Source organism: Brachypodium distachyon, chromosome 5 (assembly GCF_000005505.3).
Source record: "Brachypodium distachyon strain Bd21 chromosome 5, Brachypodium_distachyon_v3.0, whole genome shotgun sequence".
Taxonomy (NCBI): Eukaryota; Viridiplantae; Streptophyta; class Magnoliopsida; order Poales; family Poaceae; genus Brachypodium; species Brachypodium distachyon.
The window spans coordinates 10,292,391-10,304,289 of NC_016135.3; the positions used below are offsets into that span (position 1 = coordinate 10,292,391).

The 11,899-nt window shown below is 42.5% G+C and overlaps 1 protein-coding gene across 3 annotated transcripts; it reads left to right on the plus strand.

Annotated features, from left to right (window-relative positions):
* The first annotated feature begins 302 nt into the window (after positions 1-302).
* LOC100831693 (small ribosomal subunit biogenesis GTPase RsgA 1, mitochondrial) lies at positions 303-10,358 on the plus strand. 3 transcript variants are annotated; one of them, XR_002960978.1, is made up of 7 exons: positions 303-926; positions 3,224-3,445; positions 7,180-7,368; positions 7,556-7,749; positions 7,874-7,937; positions 8,009-8,138; positions 8,247-9,099. XR_002960978.1 is itself a non-coding variant. In XM_024455822.1 (6 exons), the coding sequence occupies exons 1-6, from the start codon at positions 348-350 to the stop codon at positions 8,036-8,038; spliced, it is 1,278 nt and encodes a 425-aa protein (XP_024311590.1). In that variant the 5' UTR covers positions 303-347; the 3' UTR covers positions 8,039-9,099. The 3 variants fall into 3 exon arrangements, 2 of the variants coding, with proteins under 2 accessions (XP_024311590.1, XP_003579599.1); XM_024455822.1 differs by having other exon boundaries at positions 8,009-9,099; XM_003579551.4 differs by lacking the exons at positions 7,874-7,937; positions 8,009-8,138; positions 8,247-9,099 and adding an exon at positions 9,639-10,358 and having other exon boundaries at positions 311-926.
* The last annotated feature ends 1,541 nt before the right edge of the window (positions 10,359-11,899 follow it).

Sequence of the window (11,899 nt, forward strand, 5' to 3'; positions counted from 1 at the left end):
CTAGCCAACGCAACCAAAAGACCAATCTTATGAAAAGGATCAGCTAATTCACTTCACTCTTACTTTGACACATATTTCAAGGTCTAATCAGTGATATTACTGTTCAGTAAGAGTGATGTACCCACTGGCCGCGAAACGCCCGTGAGATCTGACGGCCGTGTCTCACAAGGTGTTGGCGGATTTTCTCCTCGGCTCGCCTTGTGTCCGGCCCGTGCCGGCAGAAAGACTCGCGCGTGCGGCGTGCGCACACCACAGCACTGCGCCAGCGCCACGCGGTGGCGGCTAGTTTTGACGCTTCGTCGCCATCTACAGCCCCGCTATCCGCTTTCCGCTCCACCGAAATCGAAATGCCGCTCTTCTTCCCAGCCCCCTCCACGGGCACGGCCATGCCGCCCCAGCTCCGCCTCCCGCTCCCGCTCCAGCTCCGCCTCCCCCGCCGCGCCTCCCACCACCCGCGCCTCCTCCTCCTCCCCGCGGCGGCCGCGGCCTCCCTCCCCCCTCCGCCTCCCGCCGACGCGCTCCTCCCGGACCAGGCCACGGGCCTCGTCGCGGCCTCCCAGGCCAACTTCATGCGCGTCATCGTCGGCTCCACGCCCCCCGGGCTCGAGCACCACCAAGGGACCGACCTGCTCTGCGTCGTCCGCGCGCTGCTCAAGAAGATCCGCCGCCGCGTGCTCGTCGGGGACAGGGTGCTCGTCGGGGCCGTCGACTGGGCCGACCGCCGCGGGGTGATCGAGGACGTCTTCCAGCGCCGGAGCGAGGTGGTCGACCCGCCGGTCGCCAACGTCGACCGCCTCGTCGTGCTCTTCTCGCTGGACCAGCCGCAGCCCGAGCCTGCCACGCTCACCAGGTTCCTCGTCGAGGCCGAGTCCACGGGGATACCCTTCGTGCTCGTCTTCAACAAGGTCGAGCTCGTCGACGAACAGGTATACATACCGGCTATTGATTTGACTTTATTGCTAATTTGTTACTCATTTCTGTACTGTGCTCTGAATTATACATGATCGATCGCATTGTAGTGTATTGCGTTGCATTCCAATATTCCGTTGCATTACGTTGCAGACGGGAGGAGTAGATGAGGACATCTAGGTGTTCATTGACTTGGTAGTTTGTTCTGAGTTCTGACGTGCTCTATAAAGTGGGGACAAGAACTAGAGGTTTAATAAGAGTGAAGAGAATGAATTCAGTTTCAGCTGAGCATTAAGGTGCTGCAACTGTGAGAACACATGGTTGGGGGCATGCGCAACGCTGTGTTCTAGTTTTGATCCCTAGGCCAATCCGCCAATGTGAAAGGTGTTCATTCCGAAAAGGAAAAAAAAAAGCATGCTGTTACTCTGGTGTTCTTGCTTCGCAGGAAAATGGTTGAGTTGCTTGCAGGGTTAACATGTTCTGCACAACAGCTTCTGTATCAACAGTGAAATAGGAAAATAATTTAGAGGTAGCGAAACATACCTGAACTGAGGGTTATTACCCTGGGACCGACTATTGACCAGGCGACTGAGAAACTATTGTTTCTCAGTCGATCGATGTGTAGGCCAGACTCGATCGATTCCCTCGATCACGTTGAGTACATGGGCTTTTTTTTGTGTGTGTGTGGCAAGTATTTGGGCTCGCCTTGTTTTGGGCTTTCTGTTTGTATAGCTGGCTGGGCTGTTGTTTGGGTATAGCTTATTTTAAAATTACTGACTCTATGAAGCCTCCACTCAAAGAGAAAAAAAGACTATGAAACCAAAGTGAACTCATCCATGTGCAAGAGTTTCAATGTGCAATTCACACCTCAAAAATTTAAATTGCACACCGTCGCTAACTAAAAAATTCATTTACACTTCAATACAAGGCATATGCAACTGACCAAAAAACCTTCACATGAGAAGGGGCTTTATGCAACTAGCTTTAAAAATTCAAATTAACTTATACCAAACTCAGTTGCACATCAAGGATCATAATATGCAACTCACAAAAAAAAAACTGAATTGCACATAAAAAACGGCCACGTGTAACTCACCTCTCAAAACATCAGTTGCACATCAAGACAGGTAATGTGCAACTCACCTGATAAAACTCGATTGCACATCAAGAGTTTTAATGTGCAACTCACCCAATTAAATCGACTTATCCCTTACTATTTCTCAGGCAACTTAGATTTAGCAAAACGATAACAAAAATGGTGTGCAATCGTTAATCTTAAAATGTGCGCCTTCCTGTGGACAGACAAAACAACTACTCCTATATGGGAGACGGACCAACGAGAAGGAGAAAGAGACAAACAAAAACAAAAAGGATTAATAAAGGTAAATTGTTTTGAGGTGGGAAAACGCAGCCACAATTTTTTGGATGCAAATGAGTATGAATATTTATTTTTTTAGAATATGAGTATAAATATGTAAACATGCAATTAAACACCCAGAACACAACCAGCCACCCACATGTACATACACGTACACACCACGTACAGCCCATGTGGCTATGTTGGGCCTGGGAGCCTTCACATGGACAGGCCCACGGCCAGGAACAGGCTGAGGAAAAAATCCACACGAATCTCACAGCTCATCTGATGGCCAATATGGTTGACTGAGAAATAACAATTTCTCAGTCGCCTGAGAATTAGCAAATCCCTATTACCCTTGTTTCAAAGGTGTTCTGTTTGAGTTATATCAAAGGGATCTGCATCTCAACGAAGACTATTTCAGCTTAAGAGGCCACCTCAGGAGAAAGCAACTGCTATCGAGCAAATAGTCAACGAAATCAATAGAATTATGTGAGCATAGTTCCCTGGTCCATACAAGATACAACACAACTCATTTAATTGTGTTGGAACTGTCAAGATAGTGTAAATATCCTTGGGATCATGCTCTGGATGCACAAAAGGGCACCTGTGTGGTCTGTGATAATGTAAATGCTAACTATTTCCATTAGCTTTAGTGTCGTAGTGGGTAAAACACACATTCAAGTTCATTCATCTTTCACTGAAATACATGTTATCATAGAATTAGGGTTTGGCTCATGCCTGAATATATGTTTTCTAAAAGATCATCAGCACATAATATTTTGATTTCCTTGGTGAAGTGTGAATTTAATCAATTAGAATGTTCAGTTTGCTCAACTGCCATCATTCATCAAGTGCACTATTGTTTTTATAATGCATGTGTTTTATTTTGTCTTGATTTTACCTCGTTTGTATTTTCGTGGTTCCGATGATAGTTTAAAACTTGGTTATCTGCAGACCAAATCATACTGGAGAGATAGGTTGAAGAGCTGGGGTTATGATCCACTCTTCCTAAGTGTTGATCAGCGATCTGGATTAGCTGCTCTTGAAGAAATGTTGGAAGCACAGACAACTGTTGTTGTTGGTCCAAGCGGTGTTGGGAAATCCAGTCTGATTAATGCTTTGAGATGCAACCAAAACATTCCAGAAGAAGATCCAATACATCAACTGGTTGAGCAGGTGGTTATTACATCATTTCAAATTGAACTTAGGTATACTTCATCAGTTATATAAACCACATGCTTTACAATATTTTCAGTTAATCACATGTATTTTTTACTTTACTTTGCATCTTGCCCCTGCCATATGGCCTGCCCCAAGTCCGATTGGGTATTCTAAGGGCACATGTGGCTTTTACACGGCTTGCCTTCCTCCATTGATCCATCTCCATGTCATGTGTTGGCTCAACGGCCAGCTATTCTGTTCATAGTCCTTTAGCTTACCCTTGTCCGTAGTCCGTACCTGTCTTTGGCTCTGACCCCTATTTTCTGAACTTGCTGCTGAGTTGCAGCGAGCAGCATCCATTCCTTTTCTTTTCTTTTTTCAAAAGGAAGACTCTTCATGTCTTCATTTCTTTTAGTTATCCAGGCTTGGTAGTAAGTAAGGAATGGAGGTTAACCCTAATAGTAATTGATGGAAAGAGGTTGTGCTGCTGTCATCATCAGTGAGACTGATTATCAGGGAGCATGCAGTGTCGCCTCCTGTACAGTAGTGATGCCAATTCTAGACTCTACAGTGCCACCAATTGTTTTTTATCTGTTGTGCACTGGACTGCATGATGAATTGATGACAGACATGAATTGGAACGGAAGCAATGTGTTTCCCATTGGCACACCAAGCAGCCAACAGCTCACTTCAGGCCTCAAGCCAAATGAAACCACCAAGTGCCGAGTAGTGCTTCTGATTTCAGGGTGGCTTATGCATGCTGCTTCAGATTCGAGCAAACCATGCAGATAGGGAAAACTGGAAAACCGCAAGAGAGGTTTAAATTACATGTAGATTTCTCAGGCAAAAAATTGGACTTGCGTGAAAATTTCATATATTTTTCCTGCTTTGTATTAACCATTTTGTGAGCCATCAACGAGCGTCTGTAATACTTTCGGAGAGTTATTTTTGTTTGTTACTCCCTCCGACCCTAAATTATTGTCGAAATATTACATGTATCTAGACGTTTTTTAAGAATAGATACATCCATATTTGGGCAAATTTGAGTCAAGAATTTAGGATCAGAGGGAGTAGTTTTTCTTGAAAGTGCCCCTTCTCGTTGGTTGGTATTTTGTTTAGGGATATAAAAGCACAACTGGTTGCTAAGTTAAGTCGCGTCACAACCTTCAATTTTGTATGCTTGAGATTTTTTTTAAAAGAAAATGTGTTGCCCTCCTGGCTCCATTTTGTTGAAACAAAACCACATCATTTACTAGCTAGTGCCAGGCCCGTATATTAGCAGGGGCAGTCTGGGCGACCGCACAGGGCCCCCGAAAAATTAGGGCCCCAAATTTTACTTAAATCAGTACTAATCACATACTTAATCACCGTAAACAGAAGGCCAACATGGGCGCAGGGAGATAAAAGGAAAGAAAACCACAATAGTGATCTGATTTCCGGTCAGCCTAGCTAGGATAAAAAACAAAACAGTCTAAGTCCATAAATCCACAATAGCCCATTAGGTTGAATCAACGCATATTTAACTACTGTTACTTATTTCCATCGATATATCAATTCCACGCGACGCGTCGTTTTCTGCCCGATCGATTTGTCTATTGGGATCGTCAATTTGACACGGGCAAAAACAGTGCTCTATGCGAACTGAGCCTAGCTCAGGTGGTTGGTTCCTTGTGGCGGAACCAGCCCACCCAGGTTCAAGTCCCAGACTTGACATGGGTGCTCGCATGGCATTGTGCTTTCAGTGGGAGTGACGTACTCGTCAACTACGAGGCGCGTGTGGTGACTTCGTCAATCTCAAGATGATCTGCCGGCGGCCCAGTCTCTCGAAGGTGCTCATAGGGGTAGGGTGTGCGTGCGTGCGTTCATAGGGGTGAGTGTATGTGCGTGTGTGTGAGTGCTTGCGTCTGTACTGTGTTTTCTCAAAAAAAAAAGTGCTCTATGGCCATCAGAGATTATTTAGGGCCTCGCTTTGTATTTTGCACGGGGGGCTCAAATTCTCAGGTACGGCCCTGGTAAGCCTAGATGAGCAAAATGAATCGAGCATGACAACCACGAACACACACCACCAGATCAGACAACATATTCAGTGTAGGGCAGGAGTCAAAGAACACCTGTCGACCCAGTTGGTATGGTCCTCTGGGTGTACTTGAGATGTTGCCAATTAGATTTGTTGAACTAATGTGGATGTGTTCTATATGGTCTTCAGGACTACAGCTAACATGCCAATTTATTTATATGGTACTCCCTCCATCCATGTTTATAAGGGCAACTTCAACAATGGGTATTACATGGGTACCAAGAAAGAGTACTAGCCAATGTGCAAGAAGGACGCATATCACAAGTACTTGTTTAAGTAACCACCACTACATGGGTACCAAGAAAAAAGAGAAGATGACATGTGGGTCCATCAAAAAAGAAAAAGGAATAAGAAAAGAGAAAAACATATTGAAAAGGGAAGAGAAGAAAATTAGTATCGACCACCATTGGAGATGCCCTAGGCCTCATTTGGCAATCTCCAGTACCAAGACAAATAGCATGCGTTTTAAAGAAGTCCGTGATTTTCGTTTTGGTTTGGGACCCAAGAGACTTGTAATTAATGCAAATTTTTAATCGTAGGCATGCATTGGTTGCACTTTCACATAAATGCATATTTGGAACCCGATAGACTTGTAATTATGTGAGGTGCGATTTAAGAGAGAGAAGTTGGAAAGTAGCCTTATTATTCTGGGAAACTAAGATTTGTCATGTGGCCTTATAAACATGGGAGGGAGTACCATTTCGGTTGGGCTTGGACAAATGGAGGCGCAAACCTGCAAAAGATAGTGCGTTGTTTTCTGTTTCTTTAAGTGAACAATGAAGTTATTTTGTTCGTACCTCAAGATATCGTGTAGCTCCCTGTTTGAGGTAAATGCACCCGCGGTCCTACTATTATTGAGCAGGTGTCAATTTAGTCCTAAAACTATGAAATCACACACTTAGGTCCTAATTTTATTTTAAGTGGGGCACGCGAGGTCCCAAGCTGGTTCTGGCCCGTTTGACCTGCCTACGTGGCAAGTTGACCCGGTACACATTGGCAGGGGGGCCACATTCAAAAGCAGTTTCATTTCAATTCCAAAGGAGTTTCGTTCGTGAAAAGTTTATGAATGGAACTCCTTTGGAATTGAAATGAAACTGCTTCTGAATTTGAATGTGGGAAGTTTATGAATGAAACTCATTTGAAATTGAAATGAAATTGATTTTGAATTTGAATGTGAGAATTTATGAATGAAACTCCTTTGAAATTGAAATGAAACTGATTTTGAATTGGAATGTGAGAAGTTTATGAATGAAACTCCTTTGAAATTGAAATGAAACTGATTTTGAATTTGAATGTGAGAAGTTTATGAACGAAACTCCATTGAAATTGAAATGAAACTGCTTTTGAATGTGGCCCCCTGCCGACGTGTACCAGGTCAACTTGCCACGTAGGCGTGTCAAACGGGCTAGCACCAGATTAGGACCTCGCCTGGCGCCACTTAAAATAAAAATAGGACCTAGCTGTGCAATTTCATAATTTTAGGACTAAACTGACACCTGCTCAATAATAGTAGGACCTCAGGTGCATTTACCTCCTCCCTGTTTTTGCAAGTTCTGTTCCTTTTTTTTAATGTTGTAAAGCTTCACAGCCTTGTTCCAGTAAGCTCTAAGATGTGTTGAGATTGTCTTGGTGTGGATACTGAAATCCCTTTCTTGGGCACACTGTTTTCCAGAATAGTAAATGGTTTGGTGAACAGCGTGTTGGAACTGTGTCCAAGAAAAGCGGCAAAGGAAAGCACACCACCCGTCATGTTTCATTGCTTCCTATAGTTGATGGCGGTTTTCTTGCTGATACTCCTGGATTTAATCAGCCTAGTCTGATGAAAGTGACCAAAAAGGGTCTTGCAGAAACTTTTCCTGAGGTTTGTTCACTCGATGCTCTGTTACTATGGGGGCTCTGTTTAATTACTTCCTCTTGAGAAAATTTTCAATTCCAGATTTTGTACAGGAATAAATGTGCTCTGTTAAGGTTATACTTAGTTTGTTATTAGGGTTCTTGATATTCTGACATTTTGTGTGCTTGTGATATTGATTTTTTCTACCATCCAGATAAGAAAGATGCTCGAAGAAAATGAGCCCTCGAAGTGCACATTTAATGACTGTGTTCACCTTGGTGAACATGGATGTGTCGTCAAAGGTGACTGGGAAAGATACCCATACTATCTGCAGTTGCTTGATGAGATCAAAATCAGAGAATCCTTCCAGCTACGAACATTTGGAACTAAAAGGGAAGGAGATGTCAGGTATTCTGTAGATTTCCTTTATGATAATCATTATGCACACTGATCAGTAGATGTATATTCCTTTTCTTCTCTTGCAGTATTGTGATTTCCAATTTTCAAAATAAATATGTGTGTTCCATGTTAGGCGTAGCAGCCAGAGAATGTATCCAGTGCTCCTGTCCTGCCCTTTGGGTGCTCTTGGAGTCCTGGTAGTCCCTAACCCTTAATAACCCCCATATAAGTCAAGATGAATTCTGAAAAACATTAACAATGTTGACAGAACATGTCTCTACCGGGAGGGAGTAAGTAAATAGATGAAGTATTGTACTAGGGGATGTATCCAGTACAAACCTTCATTCGGTGCTAACTTGCATACTTTCGTCCCAGACCATCGGATCTCCAGATGAGAGGTGGGAATCAAAACACTCACTTAAACACGTTTTTCACATAACCCCCTGTACTTATCCCACATTGTCTTTTCTTTGATTCCCACCTCTCATCTGGACCATATGTTGTAGATCTGATGGCCCGCAACGAAAGTTTGCACCTATGAAGGTTTGCACTGGATACGTCGCCATTGTACTATGTCTAATTATCTTAAACAAATATCATATCTATCCTATCAAGCAAATATATCCAGTTTTCAATAGTTTGACAAGGTAAATGCATTATCGTGCATGAAATCTTCCCTACGTCCTAGGCATCCTATTTGGAACACAATAGATGTGCAAAACTTGTGATGAGCGCCGCCCCACCTCTGTTCTATGATCTACCGTTCAGCTTGACCTCCTATGATGGACAGTGTCTCCTCTCGCGTGCGGCGTCACTGCAGCGAACCCCATTCCAGTGATACATTGTTGCTGCAGTCTATGCTTCATCAGTCGCTATCAAACTAGAGTGCTCCAGATCCAGGGACGAAGACAATGCTTGTGCATTTCTTGCATGCACATGTGGTGACGAGTTTCCCTACCGTTTTGCATATCTCGTCCTGAGCTGCCTCTGGTTCACTGAGGATGTTCTCTGCCAAGCCCTAGATGACTAGTTTGTGTTATTAATTGGAGTACTGGTTCTGGGATTAGTGCGTTGGTTCTTGTTTGTGAGTAGAGATAAAATTGATTCTTAGGCTCACATAATTTTCTGTTTTAAATTCCAAAGTTCTGATTCTAGTAAACAACCAAACATTTTTTTTTACCGGAATTAGCTTTAATCAAATTCAAATCTCACCAGAATAGGATTTTAAAATCCAATTCAGTACATGGGAGCCAAATAAGGTGTAAGGTTTTGAAAAGAGGTATGATATGAGTCAACGGAAATTTTTCCTTGAAATTGGTTACAAATGGCGCCATAAGATACATTCATATGGAACGTAATCCTACAAATAAAAAAAACCTAAGCAAAGTTCTGAAGGACTATTATCCTCCAAACTTCATATGAAAAGCCTTTGAATCAAAGCAGCCTGTGGCCCTTTGGAGTAAAAAAGGGTTGTATTTCAATTCAAAGGACTCCTGGGGGAATTCTAACCATGTGCTTGGACCTGATGGAAAAATTCCTGTCTTTCATGGACATATTGTCTCTTCAAATTCCATCAAAATCTCTGTGGAACATCCTTAAACCCATTTCTACAGGTTCTTGTGTTTTGGAAATTTTCTAATCCTATGTTTTCCTTATTCTCATGGTTTCAGAATCCTTCTTTTCAATAAAGCCCTTTCTTTCAATACAAACTACCTTGAACATGATAACAATTTGTTCTACTCTAGTGTATACTTTTACTAGTCTGTCCTATACAGTTATATTAACATATTGCCATACTTTTTAGAACAGTGTCCTGTGTATCCATAGTCAATCCTCTTACACCTTGGGGTCCTAAATTTTTCAGTGCTAACAACGCAAACATACCCATCTTGCTTCAGGTATAAAACAGGTAGCATGGGTGTGAAGCAAGCAGAGCCTCGCCTTCAACTCAAAAAGCACAGGAGGGTATCCAGGAAGAAGATGAACCAGTCGATTCTCGATGATATGGATGATGAGATGGATGACACCGACGATGACTATCAATTCGGTGTGAGCCGACGTGCTAGCAAACGGTGAACCTGACTCTTACCTGATCTGACAAACTCTAAACATTCCCAAGAAGGAAACTATGGACGATGTTCATAGCTGGCTTTCTAGTGCCACGGCCATATCCTTAACTCTACTGAGTAGCAAAGTTTTGCAAATAGAAATGTGTCGACAAGGAAACTACAGAAATGCACTCCAGATGATGACTGCCAGTACTTGTTGTTTCCCTGTGGCAGAACAGTGAGAAGAAAGAAGCTAAGCAAAGGAGCAAAACTTCCCAATCTGTTGCAACGTTTGAAGTTTTCATCGGTCTATAGTCAATTTTGTGAGGTATCCGTGTAGGCATCAACTTCCATTTGCATAGCTTAGTTTCTGGCTAGCCTCACAAGAGACCTTGGATCAACAGTGATATTATATATAACTATGGACTTGTATTTTCAAATTCTTGTGTTTGAACTGCTACGAAACTTCCTTGGAGTTTCCTCAACCAACCGTCCAAGCCACCTAAACTCCAGGTGATGTGTCAAACAGTATTTAGATCGAGAGGAATACAAGATAAGAGAATAACATAATTAAGATTATGCAAGCCAAACACCCCTTAAGACGGACTGTTTGTGGCTCTGGACGCGGTCACGCAAGAGGGGAATAAAAGTCCGAGGCATACTGTGTTGATTAGTCTTGTGCTTAGAATGCTACTTCCTCCATTCCATAATTCTCGTCGAAATATTACATGTATCTAGACATTTTTTAAGAATAGATACATCCATTTTTGAACAAATTTGAGACAAAAATTATGGAACGGAGTAGTTAGTTTAATAAATTGGCAGATAAATTAGTTAGGAGCCGTAAATAGCTACTTGCGAGTTGCCTCTGCTAGAGGAGTTACCGGAAAAGGGAACTGCTCGCCGTGTCAAATGATAAAGCGGTCAGAGAGATCAGCGTCAGTTCTAGTATACTATACTACCTTTTAACGACCAGTGATTTGGTTGGTAACAACAGTATATGCATCACCAGTTCTGAGGTCTTCTTACACTGACCATTTTGACCAATCGTGTGTTCCATACAGAAAATCACACGTGGTTCTTCCATGTCCAGAACGGTTATTCACGGCTGCACTTGGTAGATTGTATTGTATATATGTACAGTCTTAATCTGACCATTTAAAACATCAGGAATCGGATGGAAGGCATTATCTTGACAGGCAACCAAGATGGGACAAAACTCCGATGTCGCTAGTTTAGTCAGAAGTTGGTTTGCACTTCAATTGCTACAAAAAACATGACGACCACAAAGGGAATCTTGTGCATTGTTTTTGTCAGCCGTGCCGTAGCCAAGAAATATGATTGATTTGTTATTTTTTTGCAACGCAAAGCTTGCATTGCAAGCATTGGAAGAAGCTGTCCTATATGAATTTCAATTGATGCAATGTTGTAGAGTCTTTGATGCATGCGTGTGTTGTTGATAAGCTGATCCAGAGAGTTTACTGCTGCTAATTTCTCCGAGAAAAAAGATTTTTAACCTTTCAGGATAGGTTTGCTCTATACATGCATAGTTTCTAGCAACTTCAAGGGCAGTTTTTCAGCTTGCTGCTGGAAGTAAATCATTTCTGTACAAAGTGTCTGCAATATGAAACCTTTTTGCTAAAATGAACGAATGTGTTCCTTTCAAGACGAAATGGTGTCTTCTTATCAAGTTCGGTAGGGTGGTACCATCAAGCTATAAATAATGTTGCTTATACTAAACAAAGGAAGAGATTCGGTGTTATCAAAATTCGTATTGCTGAGTCACTGTTCATTTAGTGGTTCTTATCAGTTTGTGTCGTCCTACTAAATGTTTAGGTTCTGGTAGTGGTAGACGCGAATTCATGCTGCGCACAAGTGACCGCTAACATTATTTTCAAGGGTTATTGTGGTTATGATTTGTTTGTGCCGTCGTAATATATTTGTCAGGCTGCGTAATGGACTATGACAGTCATGTTCTTTTGGTCCATAAGGCCATTGCCTGGGAAATTTGGGGCCTGCCCTAAACATAAAATCAAGCAGCTTCACATGATAGCTTTAGGGAACAATATTTCATTTTCCCTGCAGCTGACGTTCTCCTCCCACACCACCTT

Coding starts and splice junctions, on each gene's coding strand:
- LOC100831693 (XM_003579551.4), top strand. CDS start 348: ATGCCGCTCTTCTTCCCAGCCCCCTCCACGGGCACGGCCATGCCGCCC. Junction 7,369..7,555: donor TTGCAGAAACTTTTCCTGAG/GTTTGTTCACTC, acceptor TCTACCATCCAG/ATAAGAAAGATGCTCGAAGA. Junction 7,750..9,638: donor AAAAGGGAAGGAGATGTCAG/GTATTCTGTAGA, acceptor ATCTTGCTTCAG/GTATAAAACAGGTAGCATGG.